The 21,208-nt window shown below is 38.6% G+C and overlaps 1 protein-coding gene across 1 annotated transcript in view; it reads left to right on the forward strand.

Annotated features, from left to right (window-relative positions):
- Positions 1–20,585, forward strand: part of Robo1 (roundabout guidance receptor 1) — a 740,394-nt gene extending 719,809 nt beyond the window's left edge. The window contains exons 25-27 of the mRNA XM_055617842.1: positions 7,578–7,984; positions 10,937–11,089; positions 20,197–20,585. Coding sequence (XP_055473817.1) covers positions 7,578–7,984; positions 10,937–11,089; positions 20,197–20,585 — 949 coding nt within the window. The remainder of the gene's footprint in view (positions 1–7,577; positions 7,985–10,936; positions 11,090–20,196) is intronic.
- Positions 20,586–21,208: the final 623 nt, after the last annotated feature.

Here is a 21,208-nt window from a genome sequence, read left to right on the forward strand (position 1 = left end):
GGGAAAAACAAGCAAGTTTTCCTCCCCAACCCCTTTTTTTTCTTCTTTAATTATTCTTTTATATTTTTGAGATTATAATATAATTACATCTTTTCCCCTTCAGTTATTTCCTTAATATCCTACCATATACCCTTCTTGCTTGCAAATATATGCTTTTTTTCTATTAATTGTTGTTACATGAATATACATATGTATATTTCTAGATACATAAATATACTCTGCTCAGTCTATATAGTATTTTTTGTATTTTATATTTTTGTTGCTGACCATTTGGTATTGGATAAGTTGTTTGTTGCCGTGTTCATCTCTGGGGAAGACTAATTCTGCTCGCAGCATTTCTTAGCTTCTTATATTTCTTGTTTATTTTTTTGTTTTTGTTTTTTGTGCAGGGATGAGGCCTCCTCACCTTTCCCAGTCCCTGTAAGAATGTCTATTGGTGTCCTCCTTGTTCAGCTCCTGTTTAGGCAGTCATGTTTGTGTGACAAGGATTTAGCTTCTGGCATTCCTAAGAAATACAATCTCACAGGAAACTCCCTGGTCCTCTGGTTCCCCTATTCTTTTGGCTTCTTCTGCTATGAGCTTTAGGTGATCCTTTTTTGATCCTTTCTACTAAACTATTCACTTCTCTGCTGTCCTACAAGTTGGATGGCTTGCTGCTTTGGTATTTGTATCTGTTTCCCTATGTGAATTAAAAGCTCTTTGAGAAGAGAATTCCTGAGTCTTTGCATTTTTCCACTACTTGATATAGAGAGCCTTTATAGGGTAATGAGTTTAAATACATGAACTTGCAATCAATTTTATTGTACTCAATGACTTGTGAGCTATTATGTTCATTGCATGAAAGTATATGAACTTGATTTCCTAGACTAGACAGTAGACATTGATAAAGTCAAAGAAAATGTACTTTAAAAATTAAGAGCTCTTCTTGCTTTTTATAACAAACATTCTATGTCTATTATAGAATGTTTTCAAAATAAAGGTCAACTTTTTGGCAATATAGACATTATAAACTACCAATAATCTATGTGGTCAGATAATCATGTTAAGGAGTTCAATAAGGGGAGGAGGTTTGAGAAAAGAAAGGGAAGAGGAAATGACATAGTTGTTTTATAGTCTCAAAAAATAAAATAAGTATACACAAAAAGAGCCTCATAAGCCCTTATCTTTGCATATTTTCACATTGCTTTGAAAGCGCCATTTGTTAGCATTATTTTAGAAGCTGCTATTTCCATTGCAGTGCATTTTCTACACTGATCATCTTTAACATAGATATTTGTGTTAAATGTGTCTTATAATTTATTTAACCTGTTCCTAATGTTGCTGTTTACATTGGGTCTGCCTTTCAGTGAGTGAGTGAACAATGTTGGAGTCTCATCTGGAGTTAAATCTTGAATTGGCCTCTTCTTTTTCCTTTGCCTGTTCAAATGTGTGTCTGTCAAACAGATGTGTTCTGTTTTGCATCACCCTGCTTCTTCGATGCTGTGGCACTCATTAGAGATAGTTATTTCTCTACAGATCTCATTTTATATCCAGGTATACCCATATATCCAAGTACTTGTTTTCCTCAAAGTTTTTATTACCTAAATATCCCTCTGGCATGCTACTGCAAGTCATTCACAAGACACCAGTTATAATGTACTTTCTTCTGGCAGCCATTCTCCCTTGACTATGTTGTAGTCATGTTCCACTAATGATCCTGTTGCTGCTGAGGCATTTTTCCAAAGGTTCAGGCTACTTAAGGACCTTCAGTGGCTTCCCATCTCCCTTAAAATAAAGACAAAATTCCCCAGGAGAGCAGTCAGGACCTTTTGTGACCTGTTCTTTGGTAACTTCATCTTTCCCCATTGTCACCACCTTTGTGGTCATCATTAAGTTTCTTTCACTTCAGGAGTGAACCCTATTCATGTTCCCCCCAAGATTTTTGCATGACTTAAACCATCTTCCTAGAAAGTCATTATGTCCCTGCTTTTGACCTAATACCTATGTGTCTTTTAGATTCAAGCATGAATGTCAGAACCTCTTTCCCTGTTACATCAGTATGGATTTAGATACTCTGGGTCCTACACAAGCTCTCCCTCTGGCCTCTCAGTACCATACTATCTCTGGGACTGTGGTTTATATTCTCTGGGCTTGTGATTTATTGTTTGCGCCTTCCAAGCTTGTTTGGACTACCATGTCTATTTTATTCACCAGAATTCTGAATTTCCTTATGTTTTCCTCTTCTATTCCCTTCTAACAAGTTCTTCTAAATTTAACAACCTCACACAACCATTTTCTACTGTTCAGAAGACAAGAATTCTGAACACATTCATGAGGCTTCTCCATCTCAGTTCAGCCATTGAGGCTGGAAGCTATAGCCCCTGTGAATGTGACTTCCCACTCATATCCAGAATGCTCCAGGGCTCTCTGGCTCCCCTCTGTTGCCACTTAGTCATGGCTTCCAGGATCCCACCCCACAGACCAGGCCTGTCATAACATAGAGTCTCAGGAAATCAGCACTTCTCAGGTGGTAACTGGCTTCAAGGCAAGAAAGTTGTAAGACCAAGTAAGGAAGGACCACATTGAGAACTGGGGCATATCCTTAGCCTCTGCTATATTGTATTGTTCAAAGAACTCACAAGGCCTATCAAGATACAAGATTAATATCTATTTCTTGATGGGAGAGTAACCAATTCTGACTTTAGAATATCATTTGGAGTAGGAGGTAATCATTATGGCCATGTTGGAAAATGCAGTCTAAGATACACATGTATTTAACCTATATTTGTTGTGTATGATTTAAAATTGCTATGTGTCTAAAATATAAAGTGTTCTCTCTAAATTTTTTACTGGTGATATTTTCATTGATTTGAATACCTAAAATACTTATATTAGGCATAGTAAACATGGAAATGTTTGCATTAATTGATTTTACATCTATTGTGTAGGGGCACATATAAATACTATCAAATATATTAAGAAAAGTTTAGAAGTCAAGCCATTATAATATCATGACATCTAGTAAGAATGTAAAGGCTCACAGTGTTGGGCTGGGCAGATAGTTCCCTTGGTAAAGTCTTTACCTTGCAAACAAGTTTCATCTTCCGAACCTATGCAAAAACAAGGCAGGCTTGGTGGCTTTTTCCTGTTAGCCAATCCCTATAGAGCAGGAGTTCTCAATCTGTGACCCACTAGAGGGTGAAATGACTTATTGCACAGCGGTCACCTAAGACCTTCTAAAAACACAGATATTTGTATTATGATTGATAACAGTAGAAAAATTATAGTTATGAAGTAGGCACAAAAAATAATTTTATGGTTGGGGGGTCACTACAACACAGGAACTGAGTTAAAGGTTCGCAGCCTTAGGAAAGCTGAGAATCACTGCTATAGAGGCAGAGCCAAGGTGATGCCAACCAGTAGAGTCTTTTTTGAAAAACTTCAGACCAGTGAAAGACTAAAAAACTGAAGTGGAAGAAGCCTCAGGAACAATACCCAAGACTGTCATCTGGCCATCATACATGCACACACACACACACACACACACACACACACACACACACACACACGACTTGAATTATAAATATTGCAATTTCTCCAATGGATTCCCAAGATATTTCATTTATATCTAAAACTCAGTAAAGTAGATGATTAATATAGAAAAAAAAATTCTGTTTTTTTAGCCAGTTACAGTAAAACCAACATGTTTTATTTGCTCACATCTGTTGTTTCTAAAGGGAGCAGGGCATATTGCCTTGCTAGAGTTAATATTTAGCTAAAATGTACAAATGGTGAAAATAACATTCACATATGGGCTAGGAAATTTACTTGTATTTTTAGTATAAACATGTTGAATTTGATATTATTGGGAGGAAAAGAAATTCAAATGACAAAGCAAAACTAAATGTCCATTTTACAAATAATCAGGAGGAGACAGTTAATTGTACAGCACATTTAAGCTATGCTAACTTTTGAAAAAAATTCTCAAAGGTGTTCCCTTTTGTGACTTGGTGGGTAAGTGCCGTATGGTGAATGGTGGATACGTTGCTTTCATAAATTAATGGAATAGCTCCTCTTCCTCTTGAACAGATTGATGGAGGTATCTTTTCCGCCGCAGCCTAGAGTGCTGTGAGTTGAACACATATACTTTTATATTATTTCACGAGACACTGAAGCCCCTGAAGGGGAGAATCTAGAGAGTTGAGCTTCGTTTGCAACAAGCCCCAGTTGAATACACATCCTGAAATAGCTTTCTGTTTTCCAGTAGAATATATTACATATTTCAAACTGTACATGTTTATCACACATTCCCTGGGATGGCCTTATTTACAGATGGTTTGAATAAATTTTTCTGCCTTTTTCTCAGAATTTGCATGGTGTGGTAGTTAAAAACCAGCTCCCGTTTCACATGAAGGTATTTTTGCTTTCCAGAATGTGAATTCTCTAAGCACAACAATATTGGAATTCTTTCATACTGGAGTTAGCTGTTCCACAGCTAGTCCACAAAATAGTCTCCTTTGTGCTAAAAAACAGAACATGTCTTTAAAAAGAAACAAAAATTGCTTGTTCTTGTGGCAATGCATGCTGACAAAGGCTGTAAATTAGCGTTTAAGTACACTATTTTATTATACTCCAAATTAAACAATGATTTTTCTCCTATGTGTATAACACATTCCACATTGAAACAATTATCCATTTTAATCTTTTAAATAACTTCAGCTTCAGCACATTTTTCTTATTTCTTCTAGTGCCACACACACAGATAAATTAAACCCACCCAGAAAGGAAAATTAATCCACTATATTGTATGACTGTGTGTGTATCTATATATATGTTTGTGTATGTTTATATAGGTAGATACACAAATATGTAAAAAGGTGCCTACTCTTTATAATAGTATCTACTTATACATGTAATTATTTGATGGAATGTGTTAATTTTTATTTCTTAGTATTTTTTTATGTATCCATTTATAAAATGTCTCTCTGTGACCTATACATAAAAAAATGGACGGTGGGAAGGGAAGCTGTTACCATTCCTAGAAGAAAGATGGTAGACTTGGAAATATGATTTGGTTTAAATTCTGAACTTACATGTAAGAACTACAAGAACTTGGAAGCCTTTTAATTTCAGTACAGTTTTCTGTAAAAAAAAATTAAAATCATATCTTAAAAAGCACTCCAGCAAGTTATTACAAGAATTAATTAACGTTGTAAAATATGGCTAGCCAGCATCTCAATGAGAGGATTGTGGTGCTTCAAAATAATTTCTTTCATAGTTTTTGATTGTAAGCAATAAAGTAAGTTTACTGAAGTGTCTCCATTTATTGGGATCAAAAGCAGAAAATACCTTACTTCAAAGAACTGCCAGACCACCCTATAAACGGCGCTGTGTGAACTTACTTTTTCCCTCTTTAAGTAGACAGCCACATCAGAACCTGGCTGGTTTTGACCACCTCCTGTGTAGCTCTGTCTGCTTACTTCCCATTTCAGACCCAGCTCCGTTCACTTAAAACCTTAATCATGCATTCCCAGACGTCCTTTGTGGAGGGCTTTGGCGGCGTGGAATAGTGGCAGAGATGTGGCACTTCATTTCATCTTTTGTCCTTCTGCCTCTTCTAGCCCTGGGGGGAGGAAGAGAGAACACCAGCAGCAAATGCAGAGTGGTGTCCTCAGAGGATAGGACTAGACAGTGTTCTGATTCAATGAGTATCATCGTGTGGAGAAGGGGGTGTCCTGGCACCAACTCACTTCACTAATGAGAGCTTTGACCTTTTTTTTCCACTCTTGATTTAATTTATTTTTAAATTTATTACAATTTATTCACTTTGTATACCACCTGTAGCCCCCTCCCTCACCCCCTCCCAATTGAAACCTCCTTCCCTCTTTTCCTCCCATGCCCCTCTCCCAGTCCACTGATAGGGGAGACCTCCTCCCAGTCCATCTGACCCTAGCCTATCAGGTCTCATCAGAACTGGCTGCATTGTTTTCTTCTGTGCCCTGGTACAGCTGCTTTGCCCTTAGACATCATCTCTCTTTAAACAATTTAGTCATACCTTTGTGTGACTTAGCACCTACGCATTAGCTGTCTTGTCCCATATTGTGAGGTCATCAGATGATAGATATGCCAGATCCTGATGACAGCTACCTTGAAACAGTGGTGTTCAGCGGAGCAAAAATCATAGTCTTTTCTTCTGCAGAGTGTAGAACTCAATGAGATGTCCTCCTGGATTCTCTCACCTGGCATCCTTCATTGCATTATCTCTTCTACCTGGCTTGGTGAGGAGTCACTGAGCAGGACTATTCCGTGAAGAAGCCTGTGTCTTCTCTTTCTATGAGAGGGCTCCAAATTAAAGAGCCATTCCCTTGCCTTCTTCTTTAATAAGAACATGGCGTTGCTTTCTGTTAAAGTCCAAGCAGTCTCAGCCATCTTACACTCACTGTGGGTGACAGGAAGACTTAACTTTTAAATGAGTTCTTCAAGACTCTGGACAAGTGACTGGGACACATTATTTATCATTCTGAGCATGGTATTCTTAGTATTTTCTTCGTGTTTTGATTCATAACAAATTCTGGGACTATAAAATAAATATCCTTAACCTTATTGAAAAGTCAAGGGTATAGATCCACACAAGCCTGACCGGTAAAGATTCAGTTAAGCATGAACAGGTAGGTAATATAACACCAAAAAGCTCAAGAGTTTAAAAAGAGTTCATAACCTTTAGTGGAACTCGTAAGTGATTAAATCAGAGAAAATTGTTCTTGGATCTCATAGCTTTTCTTAATAGAATAAAGTCTAAAAGCAATTATGGCATACGCTGAATATGTATTTTTTTAATAGTAAGAAATTTTGCTGAATGTTGCCAAGATGAATGACTCCATTTGCTCTGAACAGTAAGAGTAGCGATGAAGAAAATGGAAGGAAAAAATGTGTATGGAACAAACTGTTTCGAGATGAATGTCTCTTGCCTTTAATAATAATATGCAACTGATAATATTAGACACTCTTCAGGAAAAATACAGTGTTCCCCAAATAAGGATTACCTCCTCCGCTCCTTTTAAGTGAAAATAATCCAATGAACGTACGCGAAGAGAATCAATTCACCTTTATTTTGACTTGAATAAAATAATAGACCAGATTTGACAGTTACTGTTAATTTTCGAGGGACAGAAACTAGAGTATCCTGAGAGATAGGCCTGTGGGGCTTGAATGCAGTAATTGAGGTGGAAAGCCTCACCCACTATGGGTGGTGCCATTCTCTGGCTGTGACCCTGGACTGTGTAAGTAAAGAAAAGCTGAGCAGTAGCATTCATATGTGGCCCTCTGCTTCCTGGTTGTGGATACAGTGTTGCCAGCTGCTCCAAGCTCTTGCAACCTTAACTTCCCTGTCCCGCAGACTGTAGCAATGAACTGCGGGTCAGAAGGAACCCTTCTCTCCTTGAAGTTGTTTTGGTCTGAGTATTTTATCACAGTGACTAGAAGAGAAACTAAGGCACTAGGGGAGATGCTGTTTGTCACCATAAGCCTCAACTTCCCTATTAATTTATTGTTTTGTGTCTTAAGTGATGAGCTGAGCTGTTCCTTTCATCTTCCTACAGACGGCAGCCCGTGAGCCCTCCTCCACCACCGCGGCCAATTTCCCCACCTCATACTTACGGCTACATTTCAGGACCCCTTGTCTCAGATATGGATACAGATGCCCCAGAAGAGGAGGAAGACGAAGCTGACATGGAAGTTGCCAAAATGCAGACTAGAAGGCTTTTGTTACGTGGGCTTGAGCAGACCCCAGCCTCCAGTGTCGGGGACCTTGAGAGCTCCGTCACTGGGTCCATGATCAATGGCTGGGGCTCAGCCTCAGAAGAGGACAACATTTCCAGCGGGCGCTCCAGTGTCAGTTCTTCGGATGGCTCCTTTTTCACGGATGCTGATTTTGCCCAGGCAGTTGCAGCAGCCGCGGAATATGCTGGCCTGAAAGTGGCTCGTCGCCAAATGCAGGATGCTACTGGTGAGTTCTGCACACCCTTCCCCAACAGAAGTACACAGTGTCCCAACATGCATCCATGCGAAATAATTCTCCAGTTTTTCTTTCCCTTTCTTTTTTAGAACCCATGGAAAACATGGGTTCTAAGTATGAGTTGGTTTGCTTATGGTGTTTTATTTATTATTTTTGTTAAACGTAGCAAATGTACATAGATATGTTTACATTTGTAAACATATTTCTTCATTTGTCCATATATGTTTTAGGCAATTGATAATTTCTTTAAGGTTTAATTATATTCAGCAAAATGAACTTTATGCTACTGTGTACACATTATAAGTGGTTTTAATGCAGAAAGTTACTAAAATGAAATTCACTTTGTTGGTTCTATTTAATTAGCACTTCTGTAATCTAAATAAGAAAATAAGCCGGTTGGAAGAACTCAAACCATTGGGAAATGGCTCTTTAGCCTCTTAGATTAGTCACCGTGATCACAATCCCTGATGGGAACTCCATCAGAGACAGCAGTTACCCTGTGGCTCCGTGAGGAAGGCAGGGCAGAGGAGCCCACTTCCTGGCAGGCGCTCGTTTCTGTGGTCGCTCACATTGTAAGACAGATGAGGCTGGAATCCCACCAGGACCAGCAGCAGGGCTAACATCCGAAGACCTGCTTCTTAGGATCCATGTCTGCCTGCCAGACTCTAGGCTGTAAAGGTTCCGTGGTCCCCACAACAGAACTACCAGCCAGGGAACCAGCACTTGATATGAAAGTCTGTGGAAGGACAGTGCAGATTGAACCCAGAATGCCATTTAACTGGAAAGATGTTTGAAATATGCATACATCTTAAAGCATTAATATTTCATATTTTTAATCTAAGAGTTGAAAGAGCAAGTTAATATAAATGCATATTACTTTTTCCTCACTCCCCTTTTCATTGCTATAGCCTAGTGTAATGAATGTACTTACTTTCAAATCATTTTTACTTAATTCTTCCTCTCCACTCTTTCTTAGAGAGGAAGTAGCATAAGAAAGAAAATAATTGAAATTTCAACAAACACCCTATGGTCTTTGTGTAGAATGACTATGTATGTGTGTGTGTGTGTGTATTGTGCACGTCTGTGTGTGTGATTATGTGCTTATTTCTGGTAGCTGACAATATGCAAATAGCCAAGGAAAACAATATGGTCAAGAAGAAAGAAACCTATTTCAGGAAAGGAAAAGATCATCACGAGTGAAAAACTGCTGCCTGCTTTAATTTCCATAGCTCAGTACCTGTCACATTGATAGCCTCCCTTGCTCTCTTGAGATGCTGTACTAGTCATTACTTTTTTTCTGTGTAGAATAGACTCACAGACATTTCACTTATAGCACGAGACCATCTCTGTACATTATTCATTGTATGGAAAAAGATGTATAATATTTATCAACACATTATCACAGAATATCTATTTATTTCAGGCTTATGTTTTATAAAATGTAACCAAATATTTTTTTCCCAGTAGCAGCAAACCTAATTACCGTTATTAATAAATAAATAACATCTAATTATATATATTTTTATCTTTGTTTTTAATCTTCTGTAAAAAAAATAATCACATGAAATTATCTGAAACCCCTATTTTCAGATTGCATTAATGGCGTGTTTCAGCCCATTAAGTCAACAAAACATAGGAATAACGCTGAAAATTCATCTGTAAATGACCTTATGCCTCAGGGTCTATGAGCAGTAGATGGTCTTATACGATAGAATGAGTAATGGTTTCCATCTCAGCCCTAATTCTCTGTTTTCATGGATATGTAACTTTAATTGTAATAGTCTCCATCATAGCTAAAGAGAGTTGGGTTTAATATTTTATTGTATTGTAATTTAGTGGCACTTCTGGTTTCATTTGGCTCATAATTATAATGAACTAAACATGCACTGGCCTCTGCCTATTACAGTACTCTCTGGAAGAAATGGCAGTGCTTATCATGTGACTTGAAGTTAATATGAATGGATAACCCGGTCACATTGCTTCTCACTTGGCTGCATTTATGTCCATTATTTAATGTGCCTCAGTTAGCACTTTTAAATGTGTTGATTTCAGTGTATGTGGCTTCTCTTGCTTATAGCCAGAGGACATGTCTGTTTCTTGTAGTTTCTTGTAGTTTAATAGAAAGCAGTAGTAGTCTTTTGGATGGAATTTCCAGAAACCAAAATACTGTAGGTTAGCATAGCACTGAGAGCCTTTCTTTGTCATTTTAGATGAAACAAGTTGTACCGATTATAACATACCATCACTGTTAGGGCCAGGGAATTTGATGCCACTGAAATGTGCAGCCTCTTAGCAAATTAAATTTGCACTATCAACCGGCAATTTTGCCTCCCCAGAAACACTATCACTAACATGCTGGAATCTTGAAGGGGCCATTGGATACTGAGGCTTGACAAATACCGTGAAGCAGAAAAGACAGAGAAGGACACCTGAATTGACTATGTATGTGAGCTAGATCAAGTGCAGAGCACTTGCAAAGGGAATACCCAAGAACGGTACGAGGTCATCAGGGTTCAACCTTCAAAGAGTACCATAAACACACTTAGTTAAAATAAGGGCATAATTAATCTGGTTCATTTTTACAGCATGAATTTATTAATGAATCTGATTCTTCCTCTTATAAAAGCAACAAGCACTGAATATGTACAAGAAAATAATAACATTTTAAAAACATGTTAGTGATGATAGCTGAAAATATAATTGTGGCGTTTTCCTTATGCAAAAGATCATGAACTTTAGTAGAATAAAAGTCCTATGGTTTCTACAAAAACAAAAAGACTAACAGTGCTTACGGATGTTTTCTCCAGCATAAATAGAAGGAGGGAGAGCTCGTTAATTGGTGGGTGTTACATGCTTTCAAATTAGGAATTGTTTCTGGCTTGGTTTTCTCTGGCTGATCCTGTGCCATTAAAATTCACTGATGAGTGTGGCCTTCCTCCACAGGCCGACGACATTTCCATGCCTCTCAGTGTCCTAGGCCCACGAGTCCTGTGTCTACAGACAGCAACATGAGCGCTGCTGTCATCCAGAAAGCGAGACCCGCCAAGAGACAAAAACACCAGCCAGGACATCTGCGCAGAGAAGCCTATACAGATGGTAAGTCCATCGAAATGGTTGAAAACATCTATGAGGCTCCTCTATTTCCCCTGCTTCTCTATGGCTGGTCAGTGTGTTCGCTGCCATTAGAAAGTACATTAGTATTCATTAAGAGTAGCCTTATATTACTTACAGGAACAAAACCCCTTCACATCTTGTCAACCATCTTTAGCCTTTGCAGTTTCCTAAGCAGCTGGTTATTTAAGAAATTAAATAAATATTTTACAGTTTATTTTATGGTTTTACACAATGGCCATGACTATAGTAGATGTCATAGCATTGGATTAACCTTTGTCAGCACCACTGATCAAATCTCCAAAATATCTGTATCTTCTTCATTCTCTCTTTGAAAAATAATCTTGCACTGAAATAAAGTGCAATAAAGGTACGGGGACATTTTTGCAATCACAGTGGCTTTACAGATAGCCTGTGCACCAAAAGGCACCTCAAACCCTCTTCATGATGCCTTCAAATGCAATATGGACTCTTGCTGAAGAGGGAACACTTGTATTCTCGAGGGGGCAGAGGAGAATAATACAAACATTGTGATGTTGTCTAGAGAAAGCCTTTAATGAAAGTGCCTCAGGTGGCTCAGCGTTTATTAAACCACCGCCACCTTCTCATTTTATAAAACAACCCTTCGGGCCTTATTGGAAATTCATGTAAGATAAATTCTCTCAGACTCACCCATCTTGTCAAGTTTTCTGAATTCACTGAAGGGGTAGGGGAAGTATGGTGTCACGGTAGCTTCCCAACCTCCTGCGTGTCCACAGCCGCAATCCGATTAGGACTTTCCTTACCAGGCAGCAATTTTTCATAAAGGCCATCATTTGCTATTACCACATGAAGGCTTAATATTAGAGGTCCGTATTCAAGGTTGTGGAGAAGGGGTATTTAAAGGTACTTTTCCTTGTGAGTCTTGCCACTTGACAGAAAAATTTAATACAAAGCTCACAGCATGATGAGCACAAGTAATTTTGCGAAGAGTGGCTGTCCATGCTATTCTCTGGAGTTCATTCTGAGTATTTTCTCTCACTACCGTCTATCTGATATTAGACTACATTAAATACGGGCATGACACAGCACACCTGGGGCTCCTGGCTTCTGCCCGGGACTCTTCTGTCAGTGAAACTGAGCTGTCAGAACATTATCTGATTTTGAAGGGTTATTACAGTGGCTCTTCCATGTTTGCCTCTGTGAAGGGACAAATACTAGGTGTAAATCCTCAAACTCTACAGGCAAGCTTACATTTATGGGACCCCTGTAATGGCATTTTACAAGTTTTATTGCTGTTTTATCAATGTTTATTATCTAGAAGACAGGAGTCTTCACTGGAAGGCTGGTCAAACGTCAAGCTTCGATGTAAACACATCTAAATTGAACACATATGGAAAAATCTGGCCTAAAACTTTGTGTAGATCTGTCTACCTCTTATTTATATGTATTTAGAGAGGAGTCAGGCCATGCCTCTAAAAATGCTGTGAATAGTGAAAACTTGCTGGGTTAACCAGCAGAGCATCACAGTTATATATTATGCCATTCTTGAGAATTATTATCTGTTTTTGTGTCCTGCATTCCACAGGACTTGTTTTGATGTATTTAAAAACTAAATATGAATAGTAACTAATCCTTGAATAGAGAATATTAAATTGAATGATGAATCATTCAAGTTATTTTTTAATTTAATTTCAGTAATACCAAAGAACTATACTAAAATGTGTAAAACTAAAAAGTTAATGTGAAATATTACTTGGATTTCAAATAGCTCATTTCACAAAAGTGGTTATGCAAATTATCAGTGCTTACTGCAATGCAATAGTTTTCCATAACTCATGAAAATAAACGATGGAAAAATAAGTTAAGATGGTTTAAAATTGTAGCTTTATCTTCCTTTCAACATAGGGAAACATGATCCATCTTTAAGTTATGATTACTAGACTGTTTCTTCAATCCATTTCTGAAAATTTCTTTGAAAAAGCTACATGTTAGTTATATCTCCTAAAATGGATATTAATTATTTAAGATCACAAAACTCAGGTCTTTTTTAATGCACCAAACAAAAGAAGTAAAAAGATCATACTTACACCCCCCACACACACACACACACATATACATTTTGTAAATCTGGTACTCAAACCCAGGGCTTTGTGCTTCTCCCTGCCAAACCTAATATGTGTATACTCTTGATAGCATCTTTGAGATAGAGATAAAAGGGATTTTCTCAGAAAGTAATTTTATCAACTTATTATACTGTATTTAGAAAATATATCTAAGTGGCTGGCGACATTGACTCAGCTGTTAGGAGCACTGGCTGTTCTTCCAGAGGACCCAGGTTCAATTCCCAGCACTGAAATACCAGTTCACAAATGTCTATAAGTTCAGTTCCAGAAGATCTGATACCCTTGTACAGACATAGATGCAGGAAAAACAATAATGCACATTAAATTAAAAAAATAAAAATTAAGGAAAATATATCTACAGATCATATTTTGAAGAATCCTAGTAGCAAATGCAGTTTTTTACAGTGTGTGTTAAAAGATTAGTAGGTAAAAGAAAGAATTTGAGACATTTTTTATTAAAATCTTAATTGGATGTATTAGTAAAGTGTGAATGATGTCTTAATTACGGTTTTATTGCTGTGAAGAGACACCATGACCAAAGCAACTCTTATAAAGAAAAACATTGAATTGGGACAGGCTTACAGTTTCAGAGGTTCAGTCCGTTATCCTCATGGCAGGAAGTGTGTAGGCAAGCATGGTGCTGAAGTAGTCAAGAGTTCTACATCTTGATCCTGCAGGGAGCAAAAGGAGACTGTGTGCCAAACTGGGTGTTGCTTGAGCGTAGGTGACTTCAAAGCCCACCCCACAGTGACACACTTCTCCCAACAAGGCTACACCTCCTAATAGCCCAAGCATTGAAACATATGAGTCTATGGGGTCAGTTGGTTTCCTTTTTCTTAAGTGCAGTATACTGGCTGTGATGGATGGGTGTGGTTATTGGTTATCAGTTTTAAGAACTACATTCAAAATAAATAACATTCTTGAGTTTACAGCATCTTTACTTTATAAATATCCAAATTTCAATTTCTCCATTAAATAGTTTTCTTAGCTGCAGTTCATTAACTTTGTATCCCAGCTGTAGCCCACTCCCTCGCTCCCTCCCAATCCCATGTTCCCTCGCTCATCTCCTCCCTGCCCCTTTCCAAGTCCACAAATAGGGGAAGTCTCCTCAGCATTGAAAAGAATAAACAGGACTTCTTTCTGAGTCAAGAAAGTGGGGTTTTTGATGATCCCTCTCAGCTAGTCTCAGCTGTGGCTTGCTGTCATGAAACAGTACCTCAGAGTTTACAATTAAAACAACACACTGAGCATTTCCTCAGAGGTCTGGAAGGTAAAGTTCAATACTGAGTTGTGAGCAGCATTGCATCCTTTTCATTTCTTTCTCCTGTATCTTCTCACAGTCTTTCTTCAGTCTGTATCTGTTCTCTAAACTCTTTTTACAAGAGCGTTAGTCTTACTGGATTGGACCCCACCTGGTAAGCTCCTTTTAATTTTACTGCTTCTTGAAAGGCTCCAAATACAGTCAAAGTCTTAGCTAATGGGGCTTGTGGCTTTGAATGTGGTGTTTGACAAGGACATAATTTATAGCACAAGAGCCCAAAGGCCCCTCCAACACTGTGGCCACGCCTTGCCCGTAGGTAAATATTAGGCACCATGAACACTCAAGGAACACTTGCCTGCAAAGCAGAGTGCCGCATCCTCCAGCCCTGATTATTTATTTATTTCATGTTTGCTACTTTCATGCTTAACCCAGATGGGGGATAGGATTAAAATGTATGAATATTTATCAGCTGAAGGCTTGTGGAGTTAAAGTACATTTCTAGGACCTTCTAATAGTCTTCCCCCGCCTTTTCAACCCTCCCAATACATTTACATACTTGATTTAAAAACCAAGTCTATAATATTTTTCCAGTCCTACTTTTCATAAATTATAAATTCACCATCCTCTTTAGAACGATGCTATTTTGACTTGATTTATCATTAATTACAAGGTCTTGGAACTTCAAGCGGTTACATAAATAGCGTACTGGATCTGTCTAGCAAGTTAACGCCGCGCCACACGCCGCGCCACGCCACACGCCGCGCCACCAGGTTTCCCTACGTATGTGTTTCTGTGCATTACTGTGCGTGTGGTATTGTTTGTTAGCTGCAGATTCTCGTAAACGGAGAAACTGTTAACAAAATGACGCAAAGGGAGGCTGGAGAGATGGCTGAGAGGTTAAGAGAACTTGCTGCTTTTGCAGAGTCCCCAGATTCAGGTCTCATCACCCGCATGGCAGCTTCTGATCACTTGTAACTGCATCTCCAGGTGATTCAGCACCCTCATTGGCCTCCAACGGCACCGGGCATACACATGAAGCTCATACATATATGCAGGCAAACATCTACAAAAAATAACCTTTAAAAAAGATTATGTAAAACTTTCAAATACTAGGTCCATCGTTTCCTCATTTTAAAATTCAATTTAAAGTAATGCATAAATTGGGGGAAACAAGGGAAAATAGAGAATTTTTCATGTAAAAGTATCCTGTAATTTAGCTTCAAAATCATTTCATAACACCTTAGGAAGAAGAAATTATTCAGCAGTCTTTTTACATAACACATGGAACCTGCTAGCATTAGCTGTCGGTTAGATACAGTGACAATTATATATGGGCAGTTATGATCCTTAGCAAGGTCACTGGAGTGGCGGACAACATCTCCAAAGAATTCCACTAATACATTTCCTTTAGAACTTTGGATTCCCACGATTCTGTTTGACCGTATGAAAGTAGTAACAGTTGTCATAGTCTTTGATACCCCGAAGAGCCCAGATATTTTGTTATTTAATAAAACCGAAGGTCTCTCACCTCCTGATAAAGCATTTGCAGTTGGCTTATGTTTATAGCAAACAGCAGAACCCAATGAGAAGACAAACGCCATGCCTTTTGCCCGCAGTACACCTGGTCTTAGCTTCTTCTCATTTCACTCTCTGCCCCAGCTTCCAGCCACTCTGCCTAGCACCTCACAGTTCAAACCATCCATTAAAGTCTATTTCTTAACTCTTTCTTGTCTTCTTCACTTTCATTTTGTGTATGTGATGTGCCAGACAGATACTCTGCTACTGGCATTCATCTCCATTTAGCACCAACCAACAGAGAACTTGAATCATACTTAGAGTACTTATCTCTAAGTATTGCTTTGGGTCTGGGTATGGTAGTATAGTCTCTAAACCCAGCATTTAGAAGACAGAGGCAAATGGCTCTCTATGAGTTCAAGGTCAGCCTGGTCTACATAGTGAGATGCTATCTCAGGTAAAACAAAACAAAACAAAACAAAACAAACAACACCAAGAAAGCAGTAACCACAAAATAAAAGATCCAATTGAAGTAGTCAACAAAGGGGGAAATCTATACAGTTAGTGACTGTGGCCATGTGTGTGCTAGGGATTCAAGAATTAGAGGGAAATAATCTATACTTTGGCCACAGATGGATTGCGACTATTAGTAAGATACTATAAAACAGTAAGCCATGAAATATAGTAATACATTTTTGCTTTTTTTATCATACTGAAATCTTTTTAATATAATTTTTACGTATTACAGTTTATTCTCATTGTATTGCAGCTGTAGCCCCATCCTCACCCCCTCCCAATACCACCCTCCCTCCCGCATTTCCTCCCATGTCCCTTCCCCAGCCCACTGATAGTGGAGGACCTCCTCCCTTTCCATCTGACCCTATCCTATCAGTCTCATCAGGACTGCCTTTCATAATCTTTCTCTGTGGCTTGGTAAGGCTGCTTCCCCTCCCTTAGGGGGAAGTGATCAAAGAGCCAGCCACTGTGTTCATGTCAGCGACAGCCCCTGGTCCCCTTACTAGTGAACCCACTTGTACTCTGAGCTTCCATGGGCTACCTCTGTGCAGGAGTCCTAGGTTATCTCCATGAATGGTCTTTTGTTGTATTATCAGTCTCAGAAAAGACCCCTAGGCCCAGATTTTTTGGCTCTGTTCTCCTCCTTGTGGAGCTCCTGTACTCTCCAGTTCTTTCTAACTCTCCCTTCTTTCATAATATTCCCTGCACTCTGTGCAAAGTGTGTCTATGAGTCTCAACATCTGCTTTAATACCCTGCTGGGTAGAGTCTTTCATAGGCCCTCTGTGGTAGGCTCCTGTCTTGCTCCTTATTTTCACCTTTTTCCGATGTCTATCTGGTTTGCCTTTCTGAATGAAAATTGAGCATCTAACCCAGGGTCCTAAGAATACAACAAATAGCCAGGCATAGTGGCACATGCCTGTTAACCCAACACTTGGGGAGGCAGAGGCAGTTGTATCTCTGTGAATTTGAGGCCAGCCTGGTCTAAACTGAGTCCAAGACAGCCAAGGCTACATGGAGAAACCCTTTCTCAGAAAAAAATAAAATAAAAAGAAAGAGAAAGAAAGGAAAGAAAGAAGGGAAGGAAGGAAGGAAGGAAGGAAGGAAGGAAGGAAGGAAGGAAGGAAGGAAGGAAGGAGGAAAAGAAGGAAAACAGCAAGTGGTAAAATGGTGGTTCAAGATTTTTTCTTTTATAGTCAAGTACAATTTTTTCTGATGTCTTAACTTCAGCCTGCAGTGTCAAAGGAACTTTAGTTTTAAAAGACCTACTTTTTGTTAAAAGAAGAAGAGAGAGTTGGTTCCTTTTATAAATAAATATGTACATAAATGCATGCATAAATACATAAAAGAGTGAGATCCTACATTAAACTAATGTTATTCAGTTCTTCCATTTAGTATTGTAAGTAAGGATCTTTAAGGTACATTTTGGTGGTCGTGGTGGTTGAATAGAAAGCCTCTCGTAGCCTCATGTAGGCTTGGACCTTGTTGTATAGCTGAAGAGAACCCTGAATGTCCGATTCTCCTGCATCTGCATCCTCAATACTGAGATCACAGGCATACACCTCCATGCCCAGTTTTTTTGGTGCTAAGGATCCAACCCAAGGCACTGTGTGTGCTGAGCAAGCATTCTGACTATTGCTACTCTCCATGTCCTTCAAGGTACAGTTTCGATATTGAAGAATTTCTCATGCAAGCACATAGGAATGACAGTTAGTGCTTGTTGTCAATGTGAGCAGAACATCTGTAAACAGCCTATATATTCCTCTGTGGGAAATGACTGCCTAGTGATGCACTTACTGAGCAAAACATTATACAAAAAAGAATGTATGTATTCACTTGGATATGTGTGCAGTTACATGACTAGGCGGAAGAAACATTGCAACTCATGTTAGTAAAGATGCAAGGCTGTTTATTTTTATATGAGGCTTTTTATCAGGTCACCACGTACAGATGGATAGGTACTGTACAGAGCTCCCCATAACCATTGCTGATAATGCCTGGCTGTGGATGGTGCTCCTTTGAATCATGCGATTTAGCATCGCAGTTTTGTTGTCCAAAAGAAATTTCTAGAGTGAGCTATAGAAAACTGTCAAAACTCTTCATAATCAGTACTGGGGACTGAAATGGAGATGAGGAGATAGAAGATGGACTGCCATCTCTCCATTCTTATATGACTTTAATATTTTCCCATGTAATCTTTTTTTTTTTTACCGTGAATACTTTTTATTTGAAATCGCAAGGTTAACCTTATACTATTTTTTCAAATATTTTATGAATCCTTACCTATATTTTTATGTTACCTTTCAAATCTGAAAACATTGCTCTATTGCTCTACCTACAGACATGACTAAGCACATAGTAACGTTGATTGCTTTCTCTGATGTTGACTCCTCTTGAAATGTTCTTTGATCACGTAACTAGCTATTTTTCATTTCTGTCCGGATGCTCTGAAAGACCCTTCTATTCACTTTCCTAAAATTGAATTCATACATCTTTGCAAGAGCCTCTTCCTCATTCCTGCACTCCACACCTGCAGGGATATTGTCACGCCTACAGTGTAAACTATGGCCAAACCTTAGGTGCCATTCTCTGCCTGCTTCCTCTCCCAGTACTATATCCCATTGATCATTAAGTAATAGTAATTGCCCCCTTTACCACTCGAATGTATTCTCTGTTCTCCTTTAAACAGCCACTGTGATAGTGCATCTCCTATCTGTGCATATGTACACAATTAGTACAACCTCTTACCCTCCCAGAATAAAGTCTCTTTTATTGTCATTTATCTTTCACAGCATAGTCAAGACATCCTGCCCCTGAAAACGTGTTCATATTAAGTTAACTTACCAAATGCTATTAAAATATATTTTTCTTTATTAATGGAATATATATATAGGAATGATTTTTATAAATGTCAGTACTGCTTAAGAATGAATTTTTTAGGTATTAAATTATATGCGTATTTTCTTTTGATATACATCCATGATGTAAATAATTTAAATTAATATGTTATAATTAATTAATATGTGCTTAAAAGACAACTACTGGATATAGGTTTACATATAAAACAAGAAATTAAACCTATGTTTCTGTGAGTAATTATCTGTTTTAAAATGTCTGGGTACAGGGTAGAGAAAGCCTTAATTATACTGAAGATTTGTGTGATTAAATAAAATAATATAAAGAACAGTATAGTAGAGATCAAGAATCGAAAGGCAATAGTCTTTTGTGTGCTGCAAGACAGCTTTGATATCAGAAAATGAGTTAAAATCTATGTGGAGCTTTTTACCTACAAATTAAGAAAGGATTTAAGTCAGATTAGAGATGGCAATTAAAACTTAAGTGCAGCCTTAATCAATTTGAAGAGGTTGCCTAAGATGGAGGAGAATATTCACCTAAGACCCAGGAAAGCTTGCTGAAATCAAATAGGAGGCTCTGCTAGGTTGGAGGGGGGGAAAGTACGCTGAATATGCACAGTAGTAGCTAGCCCCACAGTAGATAGTCTCCAAGCCCTGATTCTATGCTTCAATTTTTCCTTGCTGGATGATGATAAAATATTAAAATTATTGGTCCTCAGTTTTGTTACCTTCAATTATTCTAGGCCACGGAATATATCACAACTGAATGTGACTCCAGTGATAAACCTAGTTTTCATGAATTTACACGTCAGATCTCACAACATTTAAAATATTCTCTTTAGACCTTCCACCCCCGCCAGTGCCACCACCTGCTATAAAATCGCCCACTGTCCAGTCGAAGGCACAGCTGGAGGTGCGACCTGTAATGGTGCCGAAACTCCCGTCTTTAGAAGCAAAACCAGACAGATCATCAGACAGAAAAGGAGGCAGTTACAAGGGGAGAGAAGCACTGGATGCCAGACAAGCCACTGACCTGCGAGCAAATCCGAGTGACCCCAGAGAAGCACAGGAGCAGCAAAATGATGGGAAAGGACGAGGAAACAAGGCAGCAAAGCGAGACCTTCCACCAGCAAAGACACACCTCGTCCAAGGTACTGATTCTCCAAACTGCAGACAAAGGCAGAATTCCCTAAGAATTCCCTACATGGGTAGGCCTTTTGTAGCTATATGAAAAGTATGATTAACATGGGGTGGGAATGCGCCCAGCTTATTTAATAGTTTGTTCCAATACATGACATCACACAAGCGTCTTTGAAGAGATGTCCTATGAATTAATTTTTTTTAATTTAATTTCATTCTATTTGTTATTCTTACGCGATTTTAAGGGAAAGCATGATTTCAGTAGAGTAAACAAGGATAATGTAGATATCAGGAAAAGGAAATATATCAAGAAAAGGTAGTGAAAGCTTGAAAAATAAATGTTTAGTGACCAATGGTTGCCAGTTTTTGGATAATAGGACCAGGGATAAATATCAAAAGACAGCAGTAGTGAAGTGATTAGATAGTAAAAGCCAAGGATACCATGAGAAAGACTCTTAGATATATTGTATAGGCAATAGGGAGCCATTTTGATGGGGGAGGAGGAAGAGAGGGTAATAAAACAGATGTGATCTCAAACACAGAAAGAAGGACTGTTTGATAGGAATAAGGGAACCATGCAGAGGCTACCCAGAGGAGTGGGGTTGGATCATGGGAGAGAAGGGTGAATTTGAACATTTGAACTAAGTCCAGTATGAGAACACTATGTATAAAAATGCCACAGTGAATCCTTGTTTCTTTGTGTGCTAACTTTAA

This window comes from Psammomys obesus, unplaced genomic scaffold (assembly GCF_907164565.1).
Source record: "Psammomys obesus unplaced genomic scaffold, mPsaObe1.curated_primary_1811, whole genome shotgun sequence".
Lineage (NCBI taxonomy): Eukaryota > Metazoa > Chordata > Mammalia > Rodentia > Muridae > Psammomys > Psammomys obesus.